This window comes from Anabas testudineus, chromosome 24, assembly GCF_900324465.2.
Source record: "Anabas testudineus chromosome 24, fAnaTes1.2, whole genome shotgun sequence".
NCBI lineage: Eukaryota > Metazoa > Chordata > Actinopteri > Anabantiformes > Anabantidae > Anabas > Anabas testudineus.
Genome location: NC_046632.1, coordinates 12,081,752 through 12,093,937, shown reverse-complemented (window position 1 = coordinate 12,093,937; position 12,186 = coordinate 12,081,752). Strand labels below are relative to the sequence as shown.

At 41.1% G+C, this 12,186-nt stretch overlaps 2 protein-coding genes across 2 annotated transcripts in view; one reads left to right on the top strand and one right to left on the bottom strand.

Moving 5' to 3' along the window:
* LOC113149361 (protein eva-1 homolog A) overlaps positions 1-7,725 on the bottom strand; it is a 52,556-nt gene extending 44,831 nt beyond the window's left edge. The window contains exon 1 of the mRNA XM_026341448.1: positions 7,401-7,725. Coding sequence (XP_026197233.1) covers positions 7,401-7,509 — 109 coding nt within the window. The 5' untranslated portion in view covers positions 7,510-7,725. The remainder of the gene's footprint in view (positions 1-7,400) is intronic.
* Positions 7,726-8,741: 1,016 nt separating this feature from the next.
* On the top strand, positions 8,742-11,113 carry mrpl19 (mitochondrial ribosomal protein L19). Its single transcript, XM_026340732.1, has 6 exons — positions 8,742-8,848; positions 9,022-9,142; positions 9,238-9,356; positions 9,541-9,675; positions 9,811-9,992; positions 10,251-11,113. The coding sequence occupies exons 1-6, from the start codon at positions 8,770-8,772 to the stop codon at positions 10,470-10,472; spliced, it is 858 nt and encodes a 285-aa protein (XP_026196517.1). The 5' UTR covers positions 8,742-8,769; the 3' UTR covers positions 10,473-11,113.
* Positions 11,114-12,186: the final 1,073 nt, after the last annotated feature.

Sequence of the window (12,186 nt, the reverse complement as noted above, 5' to 3'; positions counted from 1 at the left end):
TGTCCTTATGGCCTTAGGGGTCAGAGGGCATTAGGAAAGAGGAGGTTTTCACTCTGAATCTCAGAGCATGTGTGCTGTGTGTTTCTTATCATTGATGGGATGTTATGTGGGGGTGAAGGGTGAAAGAGTGAGGGGCAGAGCAAGTCCAGACACCCACAGCCACACACAGAGAAAGTGTGTGAAAGGGACAAAACACACAGAGAGAATGAGGGGAAAAGCTGGAGGAAGAACAGATCTGTCATTTTAATGTTCGCTTCTATGGCCCGGGAGGGTCTGGTGGCAGCCAGACTGCTCCACCTCTAATCACAGGCCAGCAGAGAGCAGACAGATGCATCAGTGTCTGAGCTTTATTGTCACAAAGTGAGCAACAGATGTATCCTTCTTCAGCCATTCAGCTTTGGGAATCACTGAACGTTTGGTGGTAGTGGTAGCCTAAGGCTCAGAGAAGTGAGGTTTTGACAGGAGGTCATTAAGGGAATGATTGCCCTTGGCTCTTTTTGTTCTTCTGTTGCAAATGTCAACCAGAGTCCGGTCAGGGGACTGATCAGGATGAGGCGAGAGAGTGAAATGCTGTCTGCAGCAGACAGATGTGCAGGAATAACCAGAATAAATATGAAAGAGAAAGTTGCTCTAGTGATTCAGGTGGAATAATCAGGTTCTCAATGAAAACGTTTTACATGCTGCTTCAAATTGTTAAATTATATTAGCTGCTTAACCCTCCATGTTGTATCGTCAGGGCTTTATGAAATTATTATTTTCATTATGCTTTAATCTTGCTCTCACAAAGCCAAATATGCCATGTATATTGATATTAGCAGCAATTGCTGTTTTCTATTACTTGCTGATTACAGTAAAATTGCCATCTTGCAGAGATGGACAATGAGCCAAATGTATCAAACTAACATTATAAGTATAAGTTTGAGTTTAAGTTTGGTTTGGAACAGAAAACAGGGAAATTCTCTCCCTTTCTCTCTTGCTCCCTCCACCCTTACCTGAGCTAGCCAGAGGGCCAGTAAGCAACAGATTAACAGTGCTTTGGGGAGCAGGCTGCTATAGCGTGCTGTAATGCAGACTGTCAGTCCAACACAGTTGGGGGGCTACACAATGCCTCCTTGTTCAGACAGGCCTGTCTGCGCCCCACCTCTCTTCTCTCCATCTCTCCGAGTCTGTCTTTTTCCCTCTAGGGGTTCAATCAAACCATAAAAACTAATGGTGCTCAAAACGTTCTTTCGTTCTCCAATAGCCTACTCAAGAGAGCAAAAAACATATCGACAGATGGAGCAATAAGAAGAAGAAAGACAGATCAAGGCAGACATGTCAACTCCCAAACCAAACATAAATCAGCTCCCAGGAAAGGAAAGACAGAAAAAAGGAGACAGGGAGGAAGAGGAGGGGCATCAAAGCATGGCTGACATTCTCCAAGACTCAGGGGCATAAAAAGGTGTGTGTATGTGTGCCAGTTTTTTGCATAAGCATGTGTGTCGCAGGGTTTGCAGAGAGCATAATTCAACAGCCTGCACATAAGTGGGGTGGACCGGAGGAGATAATTGCTAGTGCACACGCCCGCCAGTCTCTTTCTCAACACTTGTTTCTGTTTGTCTACAGCTCAGTTTCATCCGTAAACTGAATGGTGCAAGCCTCCGTACAGCGGCAGGCATCACCGCTCATCTGATTCTCATGAGCTTTCTGCTCACAAGGAAAACACAACTTTCTCTGGAAAAATACTGTAGAGCCCACATATTTTATTAATTACACGAGTGTTGCCTAAACAGAGATAGCAGAGATGAGAGAATAGCGCGCCGCGCTAACTGCAGCTGCACAACGCAACGCTGTGGTGTCACAGAAGAATCTGCTTTACAAGTTTCTCTGTGTTTTCTTTGGGGCTTCTTACACCACCCTCGCTAAGGAGAGGGCAAGTGCAAACACACACCTGCAATGTCTACATATACATTGTTGCTCTTAAATGGTTCAGGAATCAGACCCATCTCACCACAATAACAGTTATTAGTAAAATCCATCCAGCTCCACATCTGATTGGGCAATTTGGCTGCTTACAGGGATTAAAATAAGTCCATGCAAAATAATGATTACCATATTAAGAACTGACTGTTTGAGCAGTTTTCTGCTGATTATAACCTTGATTACAACACCAAGTCCATCTCAGCTGGTAGTTATGTTGGCAATTTAAAGTGCAGGCTGGGTTTAATTTTGGAGCTTCAACCTAAAATCAGAGATGAGACAGACACTGTTTCAAATAGTGACACCTACTCTAACCCAAATCATCATTTTTTATTTTTAATGTAAGCCCTTGGTCGTAGACTGGTAACACACCCTGAAAGTACTAGTATATTGCTAAAAATCTAAATGTGCAGTCACATCTGTAATTTGGTTGATTTGGTCAAACCATGTAAAAAGAAAAATATCTGTCAAAGTCAGTCAAAGAGCTCATAATGAGATTGAATAGAGCATCATTTGTATTATAAGACTGGTCACAGAGAGAAACAATGTGAAAAAGAGACTTTATATCTTAAATATTATCAGTCCAATAAAGTAGGATACGAGTACACAACACATCCATCCCTTCTGGCTCCTTTTTAACTTTCAGTCGGGGTCCAGTTGTTTGGTCTGCAGTTCTCAAACCAAACCAAAATTAAAGAGGCAAATGCATCTGAGTTATTCTGAAAGAACCTCAGCAGGTTGAGAGTGGTTTGGATGATTGGTTCCTGTGAGTTTATGGAGCAACAATAATAGTTTGGCTGTCAAACTATAGCTACCATCATTTTCCATTTCCCAAGAAAAAGCTCAGGGGGGACCCTGAGCATTTTCTATGCTCATTATATAAGTCATTAGGAGTGCCTAAAGACAAAAACTTCACTAAATCTAAAATATTTCGCCTGAAAAGTGTGTATTTGTTTGTTGTGTGGTACCAGGAAATTACTGACATACCGCGACTTAAGTTGGTGTAGTATTGCCCCAACAGCAGCCAAATCTAATTTAAGCTAATAAGCATTACCTCAGTCAAGATGTGCTGTTCTCCCACACATATTTTGGCAATGAGACAGCAACTGATTGGTGCACATTAATATGGCTTATATGCCACAACTTGACTAAGCTGATACAAAGCTCACTTTTAAAGCCGTGTCTGCTTTGAACAAATTTTCACATTAATCATGTCAACACTTCTGCATTCAATGCTTTGTCCTTTGATTTGGGAATTCCCTTCATTGCATTGTAATTCTAGAAAAAAAAAACAAAGTAGGGGAGAAACTATTTGTATATATGTAGGTATACATCACAGAAACAAATTTTTTTAATAAGCTGTGACTTTCCCAGTTTGATGCAGTGTGAAGTGGGACAACTTAGTTTCCTCATGCTGTATTGAAAACTGAGAAGAGTGGAAGAGTTGTTTCCTGTTGTAAACACACCATCTCTCATCACCAATACCACTCTGTTGTTGTTTTCACGGCGGGATCGCAAGCTTTGCTTTATGTGTGTCTGCTTGTTTGTGCCCTCATTGTAGCCAGGGGGAGGGAGCTTCACAGTAGGTCACGTTGTGCTAGACGTGCACCTTAAATTACACACACAAACACACACTGTGCCACAGTAGAGTGCATCTATATTACAGGTTTTAATACAGGATTGATGAGCAGCATCCCTTAGTTATAAATACATGTCACACAGTACTAAATAGCTGAAAATGCTATTTGAATATTTACATTTACATTAACATTTAGCTATCTAAAGTGACTGCAAGTGAGGTACAAGGTAGAAGGCAAAAGCAGGGTTATCATAAGGAAGTCTTGCCTAAGGGCCCCTGCTAGAGGTAGGTCACAGATGTCAAGTGCTGTCAAACCTTTAAACGCCAGTAGAGGTTGATTTCTGGTTAAATGTTAGAACCATCTTTAAGTCTTTTTCTGTAACTGCTCCCTCTCCTTTACTAGTAGAGAAGAAAAGTATTGAACTACATTATACTACTGTAAATATCCATAACCTCTCCGTTTCAGATCTTATATATTATTAGATGAAGCTTTTGTTATTGAAACATTATGAAAGCAAAGGATTTGGATTCAAAGAACAACATTCTTTTTTTGTAGAATGTGTTCAAACCTCTGAGGCACGTCTTCTTAGAATTTAGATGGATTTAAAAGATAAAATCGCGAGAGGATTTAAGTTTAAATCTGAAGTGTAATGCTTCAAGCTTCCCCCTTGACACCCAACAGGTCTTTTTTTGTTTTGATACCATCAAGTCACGATTCATAGTCCTTGGACAATTAACTCCACTGGGAACCTCATTCAGAGAAAACATTCTTCAAAGAGGATTCAGTCTTAGAAAAAAAAAGGAGCCTTATGCCAGGGCCTTGCTGTCCGCAGTAGACAAAACAAATGGGAGGCAGGATTTGTTTAGACAGAGCTCACCTGGCGCAAACACAGACACAGGAACAGTGATCAGGCAAGCCCTAGGGAGGAGTAGAGGCAGCAAGGAGGCGGAGAGGAGAGGCAGCGGTGGCAGTAAGGAAAGAAGCAGGGGAGCTGATGAGTGTGTGGATGGGGGAAGGGGGTTGAGAAAGGAGAGCACAGAGTCCAGTGCAGCAATAGGTGGAGGGATGTGTGTGTGTGTGTGGAGGGAGTGGTGGGGTGGATTGAGGCAGAGTAGCAGTCTAATTTAGCACATGTCCATATTGCAAAGGTGGATTTGTGAGTCTGTGTATGTGTCTGTCGGCTGTTGTGCCGTGTGTTGTGTCTGATCTGTGAACTGTCTTCCATAAACTTTTTTTTTTTTACATTGAACAGCTTACAAACTTAAACGTAAATGTACTTTTGCTGTATAAATGCATAGCATCAGTATTAATTATCAGTTTAATTGTGCAGCATCACTGTGAAGTTATTCAAACATTTTCATCCTCTTTTGAGCTGAGCTACAATTCACTGCATCATCAGGCCTTTTATTTCTGCCTTTCCCCACCGTGGGTATGTGTGATGAGGTTCGACAGTGGAGAACAAAGAGTAAGATGGATGATAACTCCCCCTAAACACACCCACAGTCACTATGGGCTGACCTCAGTTGACCCGTCAGCTCTTAACAGCCTCACATGTCATTGATTGGGGTTAAACAGGGTTTAAAGGCAGAGAAAAGTTGCTTCACTGTAGCATCACAAAGCATTAGCCATTCTAAAGTGTTTTACAATTACAAAAAAAAAAAAAAACATACGGTGCATTTGTGATAAAGTAAAAATTCTAAAGTCATTTTAAAAAAAGCTTTATCTCCTGCCAATTGCAATCCACTGATAACTTAGTCAACTAACTATTTCACATAAAGTTAAGGAATAAATAACTATTACATCATAGGTTAAGACAATACAAGGAAGGGGAATCTGGCTGTATTGAATATTATGGACTTTTAGTTTAGAAGACTCCTTTAAACAGCAGAGTATTTCTAACTAGTAAGACAAAGGAGAGTAATTGGTTAACTTGTTCCTTGTACCTCTGTTAGCCTAAGGTCTCTAAAGTGTTGCGCAGCTCCCTCCTCACCTCAAATTAGCTGTTCAGGCAGCGGCCTAATAGAAGATGATAACGGGGTGACAGGAAGAATGAAATTACCCACCGAACTAGTTTGTTTCCACTTTAGCAGAGAGCTCTAAGCTGCTGATGAAACATGAAACGTCCGTTGCTCCAGTTGTTGATAAACAATGCAAATAAAAAACACATGGGAAACAGCTTGTGATTAAAATGAAATTAGAATAAACTTTGTGGCCACAGTGGCTGGGTTTTATTGATGAGACCACTGCCCACCATCACTAATTCACCTACGTAACTGATACTGACAGATGTTAGATCTAAACCTGGCACTGCTGTCACCCTGCAGCCTGACAGGACCTGTCAATCAAAGAGCTCTTCTCAGTCTCCAGGGAGACTCCAGCTGGTCCACAAAGCGAAGACTGAAGGATTTCTTTGTGCTTGAGCTATTCTGAGCTACCCCTTTCCTGTTTCATTCACAAGGATGCCTGATCTGCATTTCTCTGAAAACAAGTTGCACACAGTGCCTAATGGGCAAACAGAGGCCACTGTCCCATCAAGGCCTATATCAACAAGCTGATCTCTGGTCCATTCAAAGCAAGAGGAGCAAAGGTATGAGTGGGACACTAAAAATTAAAAAGTAAAGTTTCAGATCATGTGGGATTGCATCAAATTAACTCCTTTCTATGTGGCACTGCATTTGCATTATAGTGTCTAAGCCAGGGTTTTTCAGCTGGTCTTGTTATATTAATTATTAGTCTTAATTAACCCTCATTTCATCGCCCCAATCTTAATATATATGGCAGAACCAACAACCACTGACACCCGCCAGGTTTCAGAAATTAAACCTTGTTAACAACCTGCACTAGACCATGATATTTAGCAGCTCATTAGGCAGCAACATGCACACATGCATCCATAATCATACACAGAGGGCGTGTTACACTCATCTGCAATTTAGCACCTTTCCCCACAGTGTTAGTCTGCTTGTTTCCAACCATTAGACCCGTTAGAGGCCAATTAACACCGACACAAAGCTGCCTTTCTGTTTTATGGCACTGTAAACAAAACCTGCAGGCTTGCCTTGGGCTCAGCACACCTGAACAAGCTGTAATGCAGCACAGAATAACTCATTAGTTTAGTAATATGCTGCTTTTTCCTAGCAGCCTACAGATCCTGTCACACAAACTCATCCTATAGGCGCCTGTGCTGACTTTAAGTTTCCAACTGTTTGTATATGAAGCTTGGAAAATCCTCATCATAAAAACGGCTTTGTAGTCGGCGTTTCTTTTATTCTCTGAGCTGTAAATCTGTAGCAAAGTACTTGATCCAGACAATATTCTTATCGAGTAACACATTAACCACTTTATCGCCTTTTTCTCAGCTTCATCAATGGCGTATGTGTCGCAGATCTACGCTGTTCTGATAAAGCAAAACTCTTTATCACGAACTGCAGATGACATTTGGCAAAGGAGAGCCTGTTGTTTACTCTCATTGTGCGGGTGCTAGATTTGACCAGTTGATCAAAGGATGTGCGTAATACGCATATTTTCTCCTGCATGTTTAAGTTGTGTTCTACTCGGTCTATGAAGCAAGGATTTGAGTCTGCATGCTGCAGCACGCCAGAGGCACGGGTCGTCCTGTGATGAGAGGTTGATACGATGCAACACTGAAATCACTGCTTATCGCCTGCGTAACGACTTGGTGCTGTTCGGTGCCAAAAGTGGACGACACTTCACCAGCGTTAAATCAGATGGAGCTTAAATGGAGACCACATGCGCATTTTAAAACAAGTGCTGGCCATCAGAACATGCCACTGAAAACTTAAACTTAAGGTGTATACTATTTTTGGTCTTAATCACAAATAAAACCTTCAAAGTCCCAACCTGAAAAGTCTGAAGAGCCCTGGGTGAGATCGCAGAGGACGGCCAGACACGTTATTCCCCACAGAAGTGCATAATTGACGGCTGAGAGAGTCCCATCTGAGAAGAACATCCTTGAAGCCTCAAAGTTGTGAAATTTCTCCGTAGCATTAGAAAGTCCAACCGCGGCAGCATTTACTTTTCCGTTCTGCGTCCCATGCAGGAGATGTGCGCTCCCATCATGCCTCTAGACTTCCCTCATCCTCCCACCACACTGCTGTCGAGGGATCGAAGTTCCTGTGTGGAGCTGGGGCCGCGCACTGCTCTCTGCTCTCCGCAGGGATTTCCAACTGCGTGCTCTGTGGAGGAGGCAGCCCACCTGGAGGACCGACGCTCCCATGCATGGTCTCAAAGACCATGAGTTCCCTGTCACATGCAGGAGGGGAATATCTGACTGAACTGAGTTTATGTATTAAGATTTTCTGTGCAGTCTTTGACCTTTAGGAAATCACCAGCTTTTTTATTACACAATACTTTTTGGTTTAACTCATTTAATCTCACTGGAACATCCAAGCAACTAAGCACATTTAATCATCTACCCAGTACTGAATATTGTCCTCAGGAACAATTTGGATGGATTTCTTTGCTGCAACCTGGTCCTATAAATATTTTAAAAATATTAAAATGTAAAATCTAAGTTATTGTCCACTTCTTTGTGGGAGACTGGGGTATTTATAAGATTTTGATATCCTGTATACCACTAATTACAATGAGTTGCACTATTAACAGTCTACTTCCACCTCTCTTGAACTGTAACTGCAGGTTCTTTAAAGTGCCTGAGTGAATTTCCGCTCTCTGTGTTATTAATAACAAGCAAATCAATTCATAAATACTAGAGTTATATACTAATATACAGTATGTTCATTATATAAGGCGGGCAGCCCATATGGGATGTGGTAACATACTGAAATAAACTCAAACTGTTGCTCACTGTCAGTATTATCATCATTAAAATCACCAGACACACTGCCACCAACATACCAAACTTTAGGATTTCCAAAACCAGCTCTCAGCTCTCAATTCACCTTTCAATGTTGTGCATGAGTCGTGGTAAAGACTAAATGATGCTGCTGAAAGGTTTCAATAATGCCCAATAAAATTTTAATTATTCATTTAATTTGGTTGCATTTTAGCAAGAAACTACTCCTAAAGTTTCTAGGTCTTATTTTGAGTGAACATTTGTTCACGTTTGTGATTTCTAATTCTATATACAACAATTGCTCCATCTTGTGGACAATGAGACACACCGCGGATTTGGACGAATCGCGTTTCAAATACGTTAGCTCCTACACGGCTTCCGTACAAGTTCCCATGTGACAACAGAAGGTCAGACATGGCAGCCTGCACTGGGCGGCTCGACAAGATTATGTTTTCTCTCAGATTATTACGAGCTCCCAAGTTCCAGAATGAACGTGAGTAAACTTTAATTTCTCCGTCGTACTTAATTTGCTGACAGGTTGCAAAAAGATGTGTGACTGATGTTTATCAGCTGCTATTAGCTAACGAAGCTAACGGTAGATTGTAAGCTAGCGTTTTTCCTCACTGTACACATATCTAATGAATGCTTTATTTTCTTTATTTGCAGGTTTTATATCCACTTCTCATTGTTGTCTTGCTCCTGTGAATAGCAGCGAGCCACCCAAATTCATCCCTCCAGCTAAACCTGTCATCATAGATAAAACACAGATTGTGGTCTCGCTGCGAAAGTATGTTTGTAAAAGAGAAATGACATCGTTACTCATTACATGATAAACACTAGGTAAAGTTTTAATGTGTGGCCCTGATTGTCTCTCCATCTCAGGTTTCTGAGTCCAGAGTTTATCCCTCCCAGACAGAGAACAGTCGCTTTCAAGTTTGCTGTTGAGAGGAAAGACATGATCAGCAGGAGGAAAGTACTCGACATCCCTGAGTTCTACGTTGGTAAGAAGCCATTTAGCTAATTATTATATTAATTAACTACTTTTTGACAGTACAGAGTTATCTATGTTTTAGTTTACATTTAAAGAACACCTTCAAATTATGTTTTTTGAAGCACTATGTAATTATAACTATTATTTCCTGTAAGTTAATTTGTAATTATGCTAATTATTTTCACTGTTTGAAGGGAGCATCCTGGCAGTTTCCATGGCTGACCCCAGTGCCAGTGGGAAAACAAACCGCTTTGTTGGCATCTGTATTAAGAGGGGTGGATCGGGCCTGGGAGCCACATTTATCTTGAGGAACATTATTGACAACCAAGGTGAAGTATATGTCACTGCTGTCTAAGTACTCGTCTAACAGACGTCTTGAAATAGCAAAGAGGAAAGGCTAACCTTAACCTTACCAGGTTAAGAACCACAACATCTTCTCATGTTCTTTTCTTTGTGTGGCCCAGGTGTGGAGATCTGTTATGAGCTATACAGTCCTCGTATACAGAAGATAGAAGTGCTAAAGCTGGAGAAAAGGCTGGACGACAACCTAATGTACCTGAGAGATGCTCTGCCTGAGTACAGCACCGTGGACCCAGACATGAAACCAGCACTGCTCTCTCCTACTGGAGAGGTGCCTGTAAATAAGGTGAGAGTTTCAAGATGTTTCTACAAAAAACTCGGAACAAATGTGGCTTCTACAAACTTATCCTTTTTTCTTAATATTAATATAATTTCCTTGTATCATAATTCATAAAAGTGCAGGTAAAATTTCTAATAATAGTGATTTTTGTGGGTGGTTTGACTTGAGAGGAGTATCATTAATGAATTAATTTAATTTAGGCAGGGTAGAGAAAAATATCAAACTACAGCATATAAAAATATTAAATGACTCTCCATTCACCAGATCAAGGTAAAGATGCGCCCAAAACCATGGTCTAAACGCTGGGAGCGACCCAAGTTCAACATCCAGGGCATCCGCTTTGACCAGTGCCTGACTCCGGAGCAGATGGAGCACGCTCAGAAGTGGGCAGAGCCTTGGCGGGAGTATGACATGCTGAAGGAGTATGACACAACCAAACTAGAGGAGGAGATCTTCAGTGAGGTTCAGAAAGAGATGAGCAAGTAAAGAAGAGTCCCTTAAATGCAAACGTTCTTCAGTTTCACTTCTAACAGACTTTTCCAGGACTGAGGAAATACTTGAATATGAGGTTTACACAGATCTGAACCTCTCTACAGGATTGTGATTCATTTTTACTTTCCAAAATGGCTTATCACAGCTACACCAGTCTATGTAAGGAAGAATAAATTGGGGTTGTATCCTGAGAAGGCCTGATTTCTTTTGTACTGGATGGGTTCTTTACTGGTCGCTGGCATTGACATTTGTCATGTGCAGATATTAAGTGGTTTAGACAACAAAGGTTATTAAATCTTATTAAACTTTGGAGTAGCTGTATCAAAAGTAATCTAAGCGGTAGTTTTACGTTTTATTAACATAAAATACAATACATACTAACAAGGGGTTTTCTAATGATCACTTAACCTTTTAAATTAAAAAAACTTCCATTAGCAAACACCATGTGTCATTGAAACACATTCGTTTTGACACTAGGCGGCAGTATTTCTCTATATGTGTTCCATCTATCAGCAGCTGCATACATGAGCCTTTGTTGTTTGTATCCAACAGACAATGTTTCCATGTTTTGAAAGAAATCTCCTGCTATGCTAAATAAACAGTTAAATCTTCCAGTTACACACACGATAGCTGTTCTGTTTTCCCAGAAAGCAGGTTTCTGAATTTCCTGAAAATTAAAAAGCTGAGATTGTTCTTTTTTTTATCTTTCTGTGGAAGGTGTGAGGGTTTAAGGGGGTTTCAGGGTTTTACTTAGCCAGGTTTTTCGGATAAATCAGTTAATTAGCTTTTTTGGAACATCCCTGTGCCTTGCACTTTGAAAAGAAAAAACAAAAGCACTGGTGTCAAGTGAACATACACCAAGGACACCCGGTACTGTTTTACTGTTGTGGATGGAAAATTGTGGTGTTGAGATGGTATGTTAGAGCGTCAGTTGGGTAGTATAAAAACACTTGGACTCCTTATGTTATGTCTGCTCTGTGTGTGTGTGTCTGTGTGAGAGAAAGAGTATAAATACGCTGAGTGAGTCCCTGCACTCTAATTTCTCCATATTACAGGATGAGACGCAGAGAAAATGGTCTCTAATACAGGAGTAGCAGATGTTTACTGAGCTCATTATGGACCACACAGAATCCCTGTGTAGAGATACAGAGGACTGAGGAGTGATTATTCCTGTGTTAGAGTCACAGAGAGGAGGAAAGCACTTAACATCAGCGTAGAGCTATTCACATATTATTTGGTGGAGCTGAAGCTTATCTGATTATTTTTGCTCAATCTTCTGCACCTGTTGAACAACAACGTCTCAGCCTCACTTCAGTCACATATACAGTGCGGTTTGTGCCAGTGTTCACTCTCCAACTAATTTACTCTATGCCCAATCAGGCTGCAGCAAAGAAAACCATCTCCATCTGCTTCTGTGTACAGTAGACTGAGAGCCTGTCCTGCACATTGTCATTATACTACCCACTGAACCAACTGGCCCTTTCACCTTTTTCATTTTTCACTCTCAGTACTTGTGTCTCAGACTGACTGATGTTCACATGTGGAGGCGGCAACAGAAATGTTTATCCTGCAGCACATTGCCGAGCCTTTAGAAGCACTCCACAGCAGCACCACTGAACTGGTAAACCAGTTTAAACCACAAAGTTATTCAGTCTGAGTTACTGCTTCGGGAAACTTCCTGCCTCTGTGTGTGTGTGTGTGTGTCAGT

What these genes read in the sequence shown, in the direction of transcription:
- mrpl19 (XM_026340732.1), top strand. Translation starts at nt 8,770, where the DNA reads ATGGCAGCCTGCACTGGGCGGCTCGACAAGATTATGTTTTCTCTCAGA. An exon ending in GAACATTATTGACAACCAAG is followed by an intron (nt 9,676 to 9,810) that starts GTGAAGTATATG and finishes TGTGTGGCCCAG; the next exon opens with GTGTGGAGATCTGTTATGAG. An exon ending in GAGAGGTGCCTGTAAATAAG is followed by an intron (nt 9,993 to 10,250) that starts GTGAGAGTTTCA and finishes TCCATTCACCAG; the next exon opens with ATCAAGGTAAAGATGCGCCC.